We start from the raw sequence: 17,563 nt of genomic DNA on the forward strand, positions 1-17,563 counted from the left end.
AAACTCACTTTCTGAAATTTTTAGCCCCCTAGGTGGTCACGTGACCCACCTAGAGCCTAATTAAGCTTTTTATGTTTTTATTTTTTATCTCAGCCGCATCGAGAGCTATCGAAAGTAGAAAAGAGAAAATAAAAATTTGTAGGATTTAAAAAGTTATGTTTGAAAAAAGTGTTTTTTTTTTTAATTTTTGGGGGGAAATTTAAATTTTATGACGATTTTATAATTATAAATAAGTATAAAAAATAACTAATACATTCGTTTTTTACGAAAAAAATTTATAACGTGTATTTTTGCATAATGTTTTACCCTGAATTTTTTCAAATTTTTAAAATTGGTGAAACGCACCTTTAAAAATAAAAAACCGCATTTTTTCGGTTTTTCTTTTCGTTTTTTGATACAATTTTATACATATTTTTCAAAAAAGGCAACACCGTCACTAGAATAGGTAAAAAACTGAAAAATAATTGGGGTTTGGTTAATAAAAATTTTTTGTAACGCCATCCATTTTAAAGATACAGGACGTTAAAGAAAACAAAATTTTACACATTTTTTACGATTTTGTCGAAACTACTGGCAACATTGTAATACAACTTGGTGGGTTTTAAGAGTGTAAATTATAACGTGTATTTTTACATAATGTATCATCATGAATTTTTGCAGATTTTTAAAATTGGTGAAACGTACCTTTAAAAATAAAAAAAAAACCGCATTTTTTGTTTTTTTTTTTTCGCTTTTTGATACAATTTTATACATGGTGTTTAAAAAAGGTAACACCGTCACTAGGATAAATAAAAAACTGAAAAACAATTGGGGTTTGCTTAATAAAAAATTTTTGTAATGCCATCCATTTTCAAGATACAGGGCGTTGAAGAAAACAAAATTTACGATTTTGCCGAAACTACTGGCAACATTGTAATAACATTTGGCAGGATTTAAGAGATAGTTATTGTTTATTTTTTGACATACAAGTAAGAATTTTATATTCATCATTGACGCGCATACGGGTAATGGTCTGAACTTTTTAAAGAAAAAAAGATAGTACGCCACTGACATATTTCAAATTAACAATCATTTTGAAATTCTTCGTTCCATTTACGACAAAAAATCTATCCTCCCTTTTTTTCATACGACGCCCCGTTTTCATGCAAAAAATAAAATATTTTAATACTTCCAAAGTATTGGAATTAAGCTTTTATGGATGTACGAATATGGATGTACGAGTATAATGTAGATTGTATAGAAACTTAACATAGTAGTTCGAATACTTTGTAAGGGTTAAGATGTTTTATTTCTTACATAAAAATGGCGCGTCGTATGAAAAAATTGGAAGATAAATTTTTTGTCACAAATGGAACGAGAAATTCAAAAATGATTGTTAATGTAAAATACGTCAGTGGCGTACTATCTCTTTTTCTTAAAAAAAGTTCAGACCATTACCCGTACGCGCGCCAAAGATGAATATAAAATTCTTAGATGTATGTCAAAAATGCACAATAACTACCTCTTAAAACCTGCCAAATTTTATTACAATGTTGCTAGTAGTTTCGGCAAAATCGTAAAAAATGTGTAAAATTTTGTTTTCTTTAACGCCCTGTATCTTGAAAATGGATGGCATTACAAACATTTTTTTATGAAGCAAACCCCAGTTGTTTTTCAGTTTTTTTATCTATCCTAGTGACGGTGTTACCTTTTTTAAACACCATGTATAAAATTGTATCAAAAAACGAAAAAAAAACAAAAAATGCGGTTTTTAATTTAAAAGAACGTTTTACCAATTTTAAAAATCCGAAAAAATTCAGGGTGAAACATTATGCAAAAATACACGCTATAATTTTTTTTTTCGTGAAAACGAATAAGTAATTTTTTTATACTCATTTAAAATTTTAAAATCGTCCTAAAATTTAAATTTCCCGACAAAAATTAAAAAAAAAATTCGGACAGATTTTTTTGAAACTTACAACTTTTTTATTTAAAGTTTTTCGCTAGCTCTTGATGCGGCTGAGATAAAAAATAAAAACCTAAAAAGCCTAATTAAGCTTTAGGTGGGTTACGTGACCACCTAGGGGGCTAAAAATTTTAGAAATAGTCGAGGCATTGAAGCACAAAAAAAGGCCTTACTGTCGATTTTTTTGTACAGTTTGGTGCGTTGGATTCGTGAGAATGTCAGGAAATTTTGTGAACTAATGTAATGAATAAGAAATCTCAAATTGCATTTGTGCATAAGAAAAATGCATTTCGGTAAATAGTGGGAAAAATTGACTCCATATTCTTACTCGGGGGTTTTTGGGGTCGCTGAAAACGAATATGAGGTCGGCGAGAGTGTGCAAACTACCTGGTGCCTGCAGCAGGTGTAATAAACATCTTCCTCTGGAGTATTGTTGTAATTTATCATATAATTTGCTTAAACATATTGCTCGGGGGTTTTTGGGGTAGCTGAAAATGAATATGAGGTCGGCGAGAGTGTGCAAACTACCTGGTGCCTGCAGCAGGTGTAATAAACGTCTTCCTCTGGACTATTATGGTAATTTGTTAAATAATTGGCCGAAACTTGTTACTCGGGGGTCTTTGGTGTCACTGAAAATAAATATCGCAACGACTAAATTCTAATTTTATATCATTTAAAGCAGTTTTAATTAAGGCACAAGTGGATGATGGGGTTTTTCCTTGAGAGAAAATTACTAGATACAGAATGTACTTAATGGCTATTGCCAAAAATAAAAAGATTGTCATTGGAAAAATTATTTCATCTGTTGATGCATTTACCCAGAATTTAAAAAGGGTATATTTACAAACACAAATTTGGCTGCATGGAGAGGACAGTAACATGAACCCAACCAATTGGGGATGGGAATTACAAAATAATGTATTATTTCCAGTTAGAATGACTCAGCCACCTAGTCCTCCAAACATTTTAAATTTAATATTCAGTAGTTGTAAGTCAGACTGCGGCAACTCATGCGGGTGCAGGAAGCATGGGTTAGTTTGTAATTTAGCCTGCAAAAATTGTGCAGGCTCTGATTGCACAAATATTGCATTGGACTCGAGAGAGGAAGGCAATAATGAAGAAGAAGATTATAATGATGAAGAAAATGAAATTTTAAAGATAAATTACGATAAATTTTATATAATGAACTTTTTTAACCATAAACATATTATAATAATAAAAATTTATGTTTATTTATAATAAAAATACCACCCTTTTCGATCACTATAGTTACATCGAAGAAAATAGATTACCCCAAAAACCCCCGAGTAACGAGTTTAAACTAATTATATGATAAATTACCATAATACTCCAGAGGAAGACGTTTATTACACCCGCTGCAGGCACCAGGTAATTTGAACACTCTCGCCGACCTCATATTCATTTTCAGCGACCCAAAAAACCCCCGAGTTACAAGTTTGGGCCAATTATTTAACAAATTACCATAATACTCCAGAGTAAGACGTTTATTACACCCGCTGCAGGCACCAGGTAGTTTGCACACTCTAGCCGACCTCATATTCGTTTTCAGCGACCTCAAAAACCCCCGAGTAAGAAAATTGAGTCAATTTTTCCCACTATTTACCGAAATGCATTTTTGAAATGCATTTTTCTTATGCACAAATGCAATTTGAGATTTCTTATTCATTACATTAGTTCACAAAATTTCCTGACATTCTCACGAATCCAACGCACCAATCCGCATTAAAATCCGTCTTACTGCAAAAAAATCGACACTGCAATCCTTCAATGCCACGACTAAAAGTGAGTTTCTCTATATGTGCTAAACGGTGACCTATATGGAATTCGAATCGAGTTGGGGGCATTTTTCATCATCTTACCCGGCTAGGCCCTTTACATTATAAATTTGTTAAACTAATACGATTTGAAGCCGATGAACATGCATAACTTTCTGGAAACATGAGATTACTCTACTAAGTATAACATTATTGCCGTACGCATATTTACAGATGCTTGCGTGTGTAGACACCAGGGTGTTGAAATCAGTTAGGGTTTGGAGAAACGGTACATTTACAGATGCTAGCGCGTGATGACACCACGGTGTTGAAACCAGTTAGGGTTTGGAAAAAGAGTACGTTTACAGACGCTAGCGTGTGTTGACACTAGGGTGTTGAAATCAGTTAGGGTTTGTAAAAACAGTACATTTACAAATACTAACAGATTTGGACACCAGAGTGTTGAAACCAGCTAGCTTTTTTAGTGGTTATACATGCATAGATGCTAACGGCTATTGACTTTGATTTTATATACCTACTGTTGTGGAAAAATATTTAAGTGATTTAGGTATTAATAAATAATTAAACGTTGTTGGGATATAAAAAATAATATATTAACACAAAAACAACATAAAAAATAATGTTGTTCTGAAGCTTTGTGCTTGTGGCATTTTTATAATTAACTATTTAGATGGGAAATAAGCCACAATTAAATTAAAAAAAAAATAATTTTATTAACGGTTCGACGCCCAAATCGGGTGTCGTTGTCAAAATACAAAATACTTACTACTAAATTAAACAAACATGTTGTTGTTTAGTAAAAAATACTTTAAAATGTATATATAATACATGTATGAATTGCCAATATAAATGAGTCAGATTAAAAAAATTATTAGTAGAATATTTTACTAAGCAACAACATTTTTGTTTAATATACAGGGTGTTTGGTAAAGAATGGGCCATAGCTTAACCTCAGGTTCCCGAGGTTAAAATAGGCCGATTTAAGCTAACTTACCTTAGTACAAAGTTTATAATAACCGAGATACAGGGTGTCAAAGTTAAACTTTTTTTAAATTTATTATTGAATATTTCCTGACAGATATGAGATAACAACATGAAATTTGGTATGTGGGGTTTTTTTGGGTCGAGAAAACTGAATTCCCTACCAAAAATTATATATTGCCCAGAGGGCGCCACATACGCCTTTCAGAACTTATTTATTACGTTACATTTTTTTTATCCCTCTCTCTGTATAATTTTGACATTAAAATTTTTATTCTCCTATTAGTTTTACTTAAAAAAGCTATACTTCTTTCATCTCCCTAAACTCAACGGTTTTCGAGATAAACGCATTTTAAATCTGCGATACACCATCATTTTTAGCATAATATAGTATTTTTACTACAAAAACGTTATTACGTAGGTAAAAATTTTTGACGTAAGAGAACTGTCAAAACATTAGAATGTGACTTTTCATTATTGCCGTGTTTATAATAAACATAGCAATAATGAAAAGTCACATTCTAATGTTTTGACAGTTCTCTTACGTCAAAAATTTTGACCTACGTAATAACGTTTTTGTAGTAAAAATACTATATCATTGTAGTTACACCCGAAAAATAACTTAAAACCATAATAATTGTGCCAGTTCTCAAATTTATGGCATTGCATCGCAAATTTCATTTGAAGAAATTTGCGATACATTTTTGGATAATTTTATGATTTTAAGTTATTTTTCTGATGTAACTACAACAATGATATGCTAAAAATTATGTTGCACCGCAGATATAAAATGCGTTTATCTCGTAAACGGTTGAGTTTAGGGAGATGAAAGAGGTATATCTTTTTTAAGTAAAACTAATAGGGGAATACAAATTTTAATATCAAAATTATACGGAGTGACGGATAAAAAAAATTTAACGTATTAAATGAGTGCTGAAAGGCGTATGTGGCGCCCTCTGGGCAACACATAACTTTTGGTAGGGAATTTAGTTTTCTCGTCCCGAAAAACCCCCACATATCAAATTTCGTTTTGATGTCTCAGGCCTGTCAGGAAATATTCAATAATAAATAAAAAAAAGTTTAATTTTGACACCCTGTATCTCGGTTATTATAAACTTTGTACTAAGGTAAGTTAGCTTAAATCGGCCTATTTTAAGCTCAGGAACCTGAGGTTAAGCTATGGCCTATTCTTTACCAAACACCCTGTAGTAGTATTTTTTATTTTGACAACGACACCCGATTTGGGCATCGAAACGTTAATAAAATAATTTTTTTCAATTTAATTGTGGCTTATTTCCCATCTAAATAGTTAATTATACAAATTCCACAAGCAAATAGCTTCAGAGCAACATTATTTTTTATGTTGTTCTTTTGTGTTATTAATTACATTATTGTTTATATCCCAACAACGTTTAATTATTTACTAATACCTAAATCACTTAAATATTTTTCCACAGCAGTAGGTATATAAAATTAAAGTCAGTAGCCGTTAGCATTTATGCATGTATATTTTTTACTAAAAAAGCTAGCTGGATTCAACACTCTGGTGTCCAAATCTGCTAGTATTTGTAAATGTACTGTTTTTACAAACCCTAACTGATTTCAACACCCTAGTGTCAACACACGCTAGCGTCTGTAAACGTACTGTTTTTCCAAACCCTAACTGATTTCAACACCGTGGTGTCAACACGCGCTAGCATGTGTAAATGTACTGTTTTTCCAAACCCTAACTGATTTCAACACCCTGGTGTCTACACACGCAAGCATCTGTAAATATGCTTCCCGTACGCTGTGGACTACGTTCGTCGGCAAACTGCCGGAGTTGACAGACGAATGTACCGCAGCATACGGGAAAAGTGTTATAGTAGAGGAATCTCAAGTTTCCGGAAAGTTATCCATGCTCATCGGCTCCAAGTCGTAATATTTTTACAAATTTATAATGTAAATTTCACATTAAATCCAACCACTGTTTGGTTTTGGGGCCATTTAGAAAGTACAATGAGTTCACTGGAGATGGACTGATAAGTCCGAAAACGTTCTGAACGACTAATGTAATCGATTTGGATTTTTTTAAGAACTTTAATTCTTGATTAAATTATACCAATTACATAAAGGCGTTTTTACTTCATGATAAAAGTTACTTAAGATTAAGGTTTGGTGAAATGAATTGATGGTAACTGTACCTTAGGCTTCGTAACAATCTAAATGAAGAAAGCATATTTTACCCCCTCAAAGACTCATAGATAAATAATTAATCAAAAATTTCTTATTGTGCGGACTGCGCAGTTGTTCCTGTGCGGAAATTTTCCCTTTTTACCCACAGCTTGGGCTAATAGCAAACTTTAATTGCTGCTAAAGATCATTATTAAGCAGGTCGAGCACTGAATCGGCACGGACAGGTCGGCCACACATCCAAACAATTTGAAACAATACTTGCCCTAGTCGAATTTTTTTTTAATTTATAAAAAAAAGTCATTTTTTAATTATCAAATAATTATACAGTGGAACTTGGATATTACGGCCTCGGTAGTTACGTCACCTCGGTTATAACGTCGATTTTTAAAAGGTCCGGCCAAATACTATTCCATTAAAAACCCGCTTTTATCGTCTAAAAATAAAGTAACCCTCGGCTATAGCGTCATACAATTTTACAGTAGGTAGTCGTTTTTTTTATTTTATGAAGAATAAAGTGCAATGAATTTCCGGCTTTACGGCATTGTTCCTTCCAAGAATATGAGAAACCGTGATTATCCCTTCTTTGTACAGTTATGTGACCGTGACAGTACAGTCGAACCCGCTTATTGGAATAGCCTTCGTGCCAAACAAAAGTATTCCTATAACCGAGATATTCTAATAACCGATCATTGGTGGCCAGAAAAAACGTTCCGGGACCTCGAGCTTCTATTCCTTAAAGCGGGATATTCCTTTAACAGGTATTCTAATAAGCGGGTTCGACCTATGATTTCTTATTTATCAGTGCCATCCAAACAGTCAAATTTTCTGTTTTAGAACATTAAGAAATTTCCGCTACCGTGAAATTGTGTTCGGCTCCGGCTCTTTTTTTAGATTTTAATTTAGTGATTAACTTTTTATTTTTTAATATGGCAAGTGGTAGTAGTAAAAGGAATGCTTTGCCTATTAAAGATAAAGTGCGTGTTATAAGAGCATTTGAAAGTGGTCGAAAAATTGCTGATTTATGTCGGCAATTTGGACTTGCTAATTCGACTGTCGGCTCAATCCTAAAAAACAAGGACAAAATTTTAAAAGCCTTTAACGAGGACGGTGAAAACGTTAAAAAGATTAGAAAGTGCATTCGTGGTGATGTGGATTCAGCTCTGCTCAAATGGTTCAAGCAGTGTCGCAGTGCTGATATTCCTGTGTCCGGGCCACTTTTAAAGGAGAAAGCTACAGAGTTCGGAAAATTGTTTGGGGAAGATTTCACATGCTCTAACGGCTGGCTAGATCGGTTTAAAGCCCGGCACTCAATTTCTTTCGCTAACATTGTTGGAGAGGCAAAATGTGTGGACGAGAACGTGACAGGTGATTGGCTGCAAAACACATGGCCACAACTAAGGCAACCATACAAGGATGATGATATCTTTAATGGTGACGAAACTGGTGTCTTTTACAAATTAACGTCAGACAAAACTTTAAACTTCAAAAATCAAAAGTGTGTCGGCGGAAAGCTTTCAAAACAAAGAGTCACGGCTTTTGTTTGTGCAAATATGACAGGTACAGAGAAAAGAAAGCTTTTGGTTATTGGGAAAAGTTTACGTCCTATATGTTTCAAAAACATAAAAACACTGCCTGTAAACTACACAGCCAACAAAAAAGCGTGGATGACTTCTGCTATTTTTGAAGAAGAATTGAGAAAGTGGGACAAGGAACTCTCTTCAAAAAAAAGAAAAATTCTTCTCATAGTTGACAACTGTGCAGCCCATCCCAAGCTTAATTTGACGAATATCAACCTAGTTTTCTTACCAGCCAACTGCACGAGTGTCTTACAGCCTATGGACCAAGGAGTCATAAGAAGTTTAAAGTGCCATTATCGGAAACAGCTTTTGAAAAGGATGATTTTTTGTATGGACAATGGGGAACCCGTGAACATTACCATCCTTGATGCAGTTCAGTTTTTAGACAATGCGTGGAGTGCGGTTACGTCAGTGACAATTTGTAAGTGCTTTCGTCAAGCTAAATTGACTGTAGTTTCTCCCAATGTTCAGGATGTTGACGAGGATGACGAACTGCCTTTGTCAGAGTGGATTCAAAAATTTAATATAAACCAGAGAGAGTTTGGAACTGATCTTGACTCCTACATTTCAGTAGACGATCAGGTAGAAACATTTCAAGTTCTAAGTGATAAAGAAATTGTGGAACAAGTGCAAAATGTGGAAATGGATGTTGATGAGGATAACGAAGAAGAAGAAGAAGACGGCGTTGATTGTCCTACAATCCAAGAAGCAATGAGAGCTGCTGAAACCATTTCCAGGTTTTACCAGTTCAGGGAGGCATCCACAACTACCAAAGAAGCAGCTCAGATTATTAAGGACACTACAGAAAAACTTTATTTTTCGGAAAGGGTTGTGCAGAAGAAGATAACTGACTTTTTTCAGCATTAGAGAACTTTTTCATAAAATGTAAGTTTCATATACATAATATGTTTAATTCCTTAATTTTTTTATCCTAAATGCAGCAATAATGTTGTAATAAAATTTTACTTCGTTAAAATATCATTTTTTTTCTACCTCTTTTATAACGTCACTCTGATATAGCGTCATTTTTTTACTGGGCCCTTCAATGACGCTATAGCCAAGTTCCACTGTAGTTACATCAACATTAGATCGGGCACCCCTTATTTTTGTAATTATTGTTAACATGCTAAATTACATATCGAATAATTTTTATCCGATATAATATAGCTAGGTGAAGTTCGACCTTACATCGTTTAAACTAATTTATTTTGGATGTAAATTCGGATAATTTAGAGTGACCACTAGCCTTTCTTCAGGAGATATTGATTTTCGAAAGTTTGTGTCCCGCTTTCTAAGGGGTAATAGCTTAACAAGTTAGTATAATTTAACACTAGACATCCGAAAAAGTTTTCGTCATTTTCGAGTAGGTCGAGAAACAAATGATAAAACTCTCCATAAGTTTCTCGCTTTAAATTAATGTTATGAATCGAATATCTTGGTTTTTTTTATTTCATTGCACGCTAAGGCATAAAATCTTCAGAATCTGATGAACTAGAACTCATTTTTAAAATGACTGAAGTCACAATCACACTGTTGCTGACACGAAACTGCCGATGCCGAGGACCCCGATCTGACCGAGTCAGTGCGCAGGTACACTTTGCCGATCGAAACGTTCCGAGTCGACCGATCCAAGCCGACCGGTCCTAGCCGATTCAGTGCGCGGCCTCCTTTAAACAAACTTTCAGATAAAAATAAAACACTTACATCATTTATTGAGTTTGTTCTTGCTTCAATGACATGTAGGTTTTTAAACGTTTTGATACCTTTAATTTTCTGAGGACGAGCTTGGGAATAAACATTATCGACTTCCACACTGTTAATGGTTTTGGCATTCATAGCATTAGCTGTTAGATTTTCAATAAAAAGAGGTTCAGTAAAATTCGGATTTCCACGTTTCAGTAACATATCTGAAAATAAACATTTATAAATCATATTTAGTAGTACGAATATAAACAGAACTACCTGTAAATATTGGATCGTCCCTTGTAGTTTCCATGTGATTTGCTGTCAAAGATTTAATTATACTAACTCCTTTAATAGTTTGGGGTTCTTTGTATTTCAACCATCGCTCAGGAGTCCACCTTTTTCCATTAATTTTTTTAATAGACACGTCGGAAACGTTTATATTTTCAACGGAAACTTTTCCCTTAACTGTTAGATAGCCATTAATGATCTAAAAAGTAATCAACGAAATACATAAAACATTACTTGTATTCTATTATATTTAACGCAATTCTGCGCCTAAACTACTTCTCTAGCTCATGCAAGCTGGCACAAATCCTAATGATCCTTAAACCCAGTAAAAGACCGGAAAATGCATATTCATAACGGTCTATAAGCGCCTATGCTTAGCACAGTCTTTGAGAAAATGTACGTAAAAAGGTTAAAAATGATAATAGACTAACACAAAATAATTGCAGAGCATCAATTCAGTTTCCGTGATAAACACGGAAGTTTTAAGTTTTAAACGCAGTTAAGTTTTTAACACAGTTTTAAGTTGCTTTTTTAGTTTTTAAACTCATGAATTTGTAGGCTCCAAGTTCCCCCTTCACTTACCACGACTAGTCACCATTCAACTATATTTTTGAAAATTCGTGTAAAATAGCTTTTCGAATATCGTCCCTTAGCTAACAACACCGCATAAGTCATTTTTACCAACTTTACAGGAGACGAAAAAAACTACTATTTGAAACACCGCCTAAGTTAAAAAAAAAATAACGTTAGTAAACACCGCTTAAGTTATTTTATTATCATTTCTTTCTATATTAACCCATTCACGCCGAGAAAAAAATGTTTTGTTTTCAACAAAATTGATTAAAAATCTTTAAATGTAACAGTATTCTGGACAAAACGTAAGAAGAAAATTGTTAGTAAATGAAATAATTATTAAGAAAAAAAAAACTGTTACCATATCACTGTTCCTGGACCACTAGGCGAGAACCCAAAAGATGTTCGTTAAGAGTTACTTGGTATGAAAATTGCGAAAACAGTCAACACAAAGGACCACATCATATTTGCAGCACACTGTTCCCCCTCGGCTTAAAAATCCAATCCGTGCGCATTTCTTCTTTTGTTTTCTGGTACAGGAACCACAAAATGATTTAATCCCTCCTACCGAATATCTCCAATTCGAGACTCATTTCTTGCAGCTGCGGACACTTTTCCTGGTGCTTTCGGTGTGATTTTATATCTTATTAGACACATTTGGATGATAGCCCGTGTAAATTCCAATTGACTAAAGTTACGGCCAGATTTTCTGTACAACTTCCACGCATTTTAATGTTTGCGTCCACTACAGTCCGTCTAATTTACTTACCGTTACACGTCATTATCTACGTTAGAGATCTAAGTTGACATTGTTGCTCAATTACAAAAAATTCTTGAATTCATTTTAAATCAAATACATCACACAATTTTTGCGGAAGTGGATCATACAGCAAAACAAATTAATATTTAGATTCGATGTTTAGACAGCTACCGATGAACAAGTGTTTTTGGTTATCGAGCTAGTTAAATAGTAATTACTGAAACATATTTAAAAGTAATTAAAATCAAAAGTACTATAATATAAAAGTACTAGTGAAAGTGATTTGTATACGGAATATTTTGATTGTAAGTAGATGAAATTTATTATTTGTGTCTATTTGGATTGAATATTTCAATAAATCACGACAATTATCTCTACATTATCCAATTCCATGAACGGGTGTCACAGCGAAAGCTGTGAGACAGCACCGGAGTTGGATTTTAAATAAATTTAAAAGATGTCATCTTCCAGTCAACCACAACAAATTGCATCATATTCAAAAGCAGTTAGCCAACCACGCAATATATTAACTCCAGACAGAAATCAAGCCATTTTATTTAACACTCTAGAGAATTGTACAATCAATGACTATCTTGAAGGATTGAGTCAGCATATAGAACCAAGAAATATAATTTTCGCATCCCGTATATCAAACGGTAGAATATGCATATATCTATCATCTAAAAACTTAGTAGACAAATTCCTAACAGAAACAAAGAAGATAAAAGTAAATGGAAATATACTAGAAGCAAGAAGATTAATAACTCCATCAGTCCGCTTAATTTTGTCCGGTGTATGTCCAAGTATACCTTCGAACTTAATTAAAGACGAATTAATAAAACTAGGTCTAAATCCTCTATCAGACATATCATACCTAAGAATAGGAGCAACCAATCCTGCTTTCAGTCACATTCTAAGCTTCCGACGACAAATTTCCATTTCACCTCTGCCAGACAACTTTGTATTACCTGAATCTTTTTTTGTCGAGTTAGAACAAACATCATACCGCATATTTATAGCCCAAAACGATACATGTTTCAAATGCAAATTAACTGGACACCAGGCAGCTAATTGTCCAAATATTTCATCTCATAGCCATCCTTACAATGATAATGCAGTGCAAACAGAGATGAAACAAACTTTACCAATAAATCATACTCAACAAGATAATCCGCAAAATACTCCCACAATTTCAAATACCATTCCCTCCACACCTACCATGTCTTCTCAAACCACATCGCAAACAGAAGCCATCCCGCATTTATCAATAAACACAACCCAACAACCACCACTACAAAATACATCCATACATTTAACCACGTCTTCAGTCAACACTACAATCGCAACACCTACATCGTCTGAGTCATCCTATAATATCCAAAAACAAAAATCAACCTCACCCGAAGCAAGTCAAAACTTACCTCTAAACAAAAATACACAGATGAATACTCACGAACCCCAGATAACTTCGGATAAAACAACAGGAAAAAGAACCTTAGAAGATGCAACATCGCCACCCGCCGAAGACGAATTCGAAAAACCTAAACTTCAATTAATGAAAAAAACCAAAACTGACGACAAAAACTTAACAGATGAGATAACAAATCTTAAAACGTTTTTAGAACCAGTTCGAGAATATCTAGAAAAAAGCGAAACACAATTGTTAAACTTTGATCAAGTAGTGGATTTATTCGAAAATATACAAGGAGCAAAAGACATAATCAGCATAACAAAATTATACTCAGATGACTCTCAGGCACTTATAAAGTTTCTAACAGAATTACGTCCATATTATACCGACAAAAGAATGAAAAACAAAAGCACCAGATTAAGGAAAAAACTTGGCAAATACATTGGTTTAAAAACTTTATTCTCGGGAGAAGACTCCGACTCTTCTATAAGCTCTTCTAAAGAATAATTAAATTCACTTCTCTACTTCAATGGAACTTAAATGGGTTCTATACCCATTTCGAAAAACTTAACCATATTATCTCTGAAACCCACCCATCTATTATCTGCCTACAGGAAACAAATTTCAAAAATTCAAGCCACGTATATAACTTTCGTAATTATTCATGTTTCTACAAAAACAGATTAAACCAAAATATTGCCAGTGGAGGAGTAGCAATTTACGTAGATGAAAAATTCATGAGCACACAGTTAACAGTGACTTCAAATAATATTGAATTAATAGCTATCTCAATAAATATACCTGAAAAGATTTATATATGTAATATGTATATCCCACCAAATCAATCCATATCCCAAGAAGATTTAATAGCTATTATGGAACAAATTCCTTCACCTAGAATTATCGTCGGAGATCTTAACGGCCACAATCCGATGTGGGGCTCCATAAAACTCAACTCGAAAGGTCGTATTATAGAAGACATAATAACATCCCAAAATCTGAATCTACTTAACGACGGAAGACCAACCAGATTCAACATCCAAAATGGCACAACATCGGCAATTGATATTTCTCTGTGTGACCCAATTTTGTCCACCACATTAACATGGGACGTACTACCCTATTTATACGGTAGTGACCACTACCCCATTATAATTTCTTTAACACATCAGAGCACAATAAATATTGAGTCATCTATCATAAAGTGGAATATTAAAAACGCTGATTGGACTAACTTTACCAAACAAATTGAACAGGACATTAACCAAACCAACTTCACATCATCAAACGACATAGACAAATTTTTAAGTACATTTTTACAAATGATCACTAATGCCGCCATGACATATGTAGGAAAAACAAAAATATTAAAGAAACATAAGCCTCTTCCATGGTGGACACCTGAATGCAGCCAAGCTACGAGAGAGTATAAGAAAGCTTTCAATAAACTAAAGCGTCACAAAACAGACGAAAACACAACGGAATACAAAAAACGACGAGCTGAGGCAAGATACATTCTAAAAAAGAATAGAAAAGAATCCTGGAAAAAATTCATCTCATCTCTAAATACCTCTTCAACAATAAGTACAGTTTGGAGAAACTTAAGAAAAATCTCTGGTAAAAGCCAACCATATAAAATTCCTTTTCTAGCAAAAAATAACAAAATAATTAGAGATAGAAAAGAAATCGTAGATATGTTAGCAGAGCAATACGAGTTAAATTCCAGTGATGAAAATTATACTGACGATTTCAAAACGCATAAAAACAACGTAGAAAAAAACATACTGGGATTTGACGAACATGAGATTCACAACCTTAACGTTCCTTTTTCCTTAATAGAACTTGCCGAAGCCTTAAACTCTTCGAAAGATGCAAGCCCGGGACCAGACGGTATTCCCCTAGCATTTCTACTACATCTTCCAGACAATGGGAACAATTTATTATTAGACCTTTATAATTCAATCTGGAGTAACCAGGTTTTCCCTTCAACCTGGTCCGAAGCAATAATACTACCTCTTCTCAAACCTGATAAATCCCGGACATCACCAGAATCATATCGACCAATATCTTTAACCAATATTATATGTAAAGTGCTAGAGAAAATGATAAATAAAAGACTGAGATGGTATTTAGAACAACAAAAACTTCTTATCCCACAGCAAAGCGGATTTAGGCAAAATCGATCCACTGTAGACAACTTAATAGACTTAGAGTCAGGCATACATGAAGCATTTGCAAATAAGCAAGATTGTATCGCAGTCTTCTTTGATATTAATAAAGCTTACGATACTGTGTGGCGATTCAATATCATAACGAAATTGCATAATTGGAATATCAGAGGAAATATGTTAAAATTTATATCAAATTTTCTTCAATCTCGCAGCTTCATAGTTCGATCAGACAACGTTAACTCAGATAAAAAAGTTCAAAAGAACGGAGTACCACAAGGATCAGTTATAAGCTCAACCCTTTTCCTAATAGCCATAAACGATATACTTCAACAATGCTCACCAATTGTCAAAGGAAGACTATACGCTGATGACTTAGTTTTATTTGCCAAAGGAAAAAACTCTACATCTATACAAAAACATTTACAACAAACAATCAATCAGTTAGAAACATGGTCTAGGTCTATCGGATTACAATTCTCACCGACAAAAACTAAATGTATTCTATTCACAAGAAAACATAACACTCGAACTCCGCATCTGAAGCTATATAACCAAACCCTTAGTTTCACAAATAATGTCCGATTTTTAGGTATGGTTTTCGATCAAAAGTTATCATGGAAAAAACATACAGAAGAACTTAAAAAATCATGCCAAGCAGGATTAAATGTTATGAAAACTATTTCCAGCAAAAACTGGGGAGCAGATCAAAATACACTATTACACGTGTATAAATCTTTAGTCAGATCCAAACTCGACTATAGTACGATAGTTTATTCATCAAGCAAAATGTCAGTATTGAAAACCTTAGAAACTGTTCAAAACGCGGCTCTACGAATAGCTACAGGTGCGTTTCGAACGACACCAGTTGAAAGTTTACAATGCTTAACAGGAGAACCACCCCTAAGTTTACGATGCAAATATCTTTCTCTCTCATATGCTTCTAAAATAGCCAGTAATAAAGAACACCCTACTTATACCAATACATTCACAGATCGATTTCAAGGCACTTTCTCTGCAACAAGATTAGATCCACCATTTTACGAAAGAATTAGGAGAAACCTTCATGACCTACATCTTCAATTTCCTGAAATTATCCCAACAAATTTCCCAACTTCTCCACCCTGGTTAATACCAATTCCCAAAATTAATACTAACCTTAGTATATACAAAAAAAGTGAGACCATAACAGACCTAATCAAACAATCATTCTTAAAAGAAATGGAAACCTTTAAAAATCACTACAAGATATACACTGACGCATCCAAATCATCAGACGGTGTTGGTGCAGCCATCCTCACACCCAATACATCATTAAAATTTAAATTCAAGCCTATTACGTCGTCATTCACTGCAGAGTTGTATGCAATATTACAAGCACTGATCCACATAAAAGAGTCGAAACAATCCCCGTCTCTCATAATAACCGATTCACTCAGCTCACTTAACATTATCAAACGTCTTTACACCAATAATCCAATTGCCTTACATATCCAATCAGAAATAGCGATCCTAAATAAAAATAAGATCACTGTCGACTTTATGTTTGTCCCATCACACTCAGGTATACAAGGAAATGAGGAAGTAGATCTACTAGCCCGTTCAGCATCCCTCAGCCAGGACTCCATCCTTATTAACGAGGTTTCTTCCGATGACCTGAAGTCAGAAATAAAATATAAAGTGTTTAGTGCGTGGCAAAATAAATGGAGTGCGTCGCAAAATAAACTCAAGGAAATCAAACAATCAGTGAAACCGTGGCCGCAAATAATAGCGAACAGACCCGACCAAGTGAAAATAACACGTTTACGGCTGGGACACAGCAACCTAACACACAAACATCTCTTTACGCGAACTGTGCCGCCTATGTGTGAAAACTGTGAAACAACACTCTCCGTGAAACATATATTAACTGAGTGCAAAACATATGAAACAATAAGAAAAAAGTATACCATCCCAATGAATATAAAGGAAGCCTTAGGAGTAAACATGAATGTTAAAAACACAATAAATTATCTTAAAGACTCTGGACTGTATCACCTATTGTAATTTTTATTAACTTTACTTTTGTTATATTTTTTAGATCGCTAATAACCCCTGTGGTTACAGCGTAAATAAATAAAAAAAAAAAAAAAAAAATTAATATTTAATGTAAACAAATAAAAACTTTAGAAATAGAAAACAAGAATTAAGTTATAATCTTATG

The 17,563-nt window shown here is 33.8% G+C and overlaps 1 protein-coding gene across 1 annotated transcript in view; it reads right to left on the reverse strand.

The window, feature by feature from the left end:
- The window catches only part of LOC114333090 (uncharacterized), a 250,686-nt gene that overhangs the window by 161,437 nt on the left and 71,686 nt on the right, over window positions 1-17,563 (reverse strand). The window contains exons 11-12 of the mRNA XM_050663634.1: window positions 10,437-10,647; window positions 10,179-10,381 (exon numbers count right to left, since the gene is read on the reverse strand). Of these exons, the coding sequence (XP_050519591.1) occupies window positions 10,179-10,381; window positions 10,437-10,647 (414 nt within the window). The remainder of the gene's footprint in view (window positions 1-10,178; window positions 10,382-10,436; window positions 10,648-17,563) is intronic.

This window comes from Diabrotica virgifera, chromosome 10 (genome assembly GCF_917563875.1).
Source record: "Diabrotica virgifera virgifera chromosome 10, PGI_DIABVI_V3a".
Classification (NCBI taxonomy): domain Eukaryota; kingdom Metazoa; phylum Arthropoda; class Insecta; order Coleoptera; family Chrysomelidae; genus Diabrotica; species Diabrotica virgifera.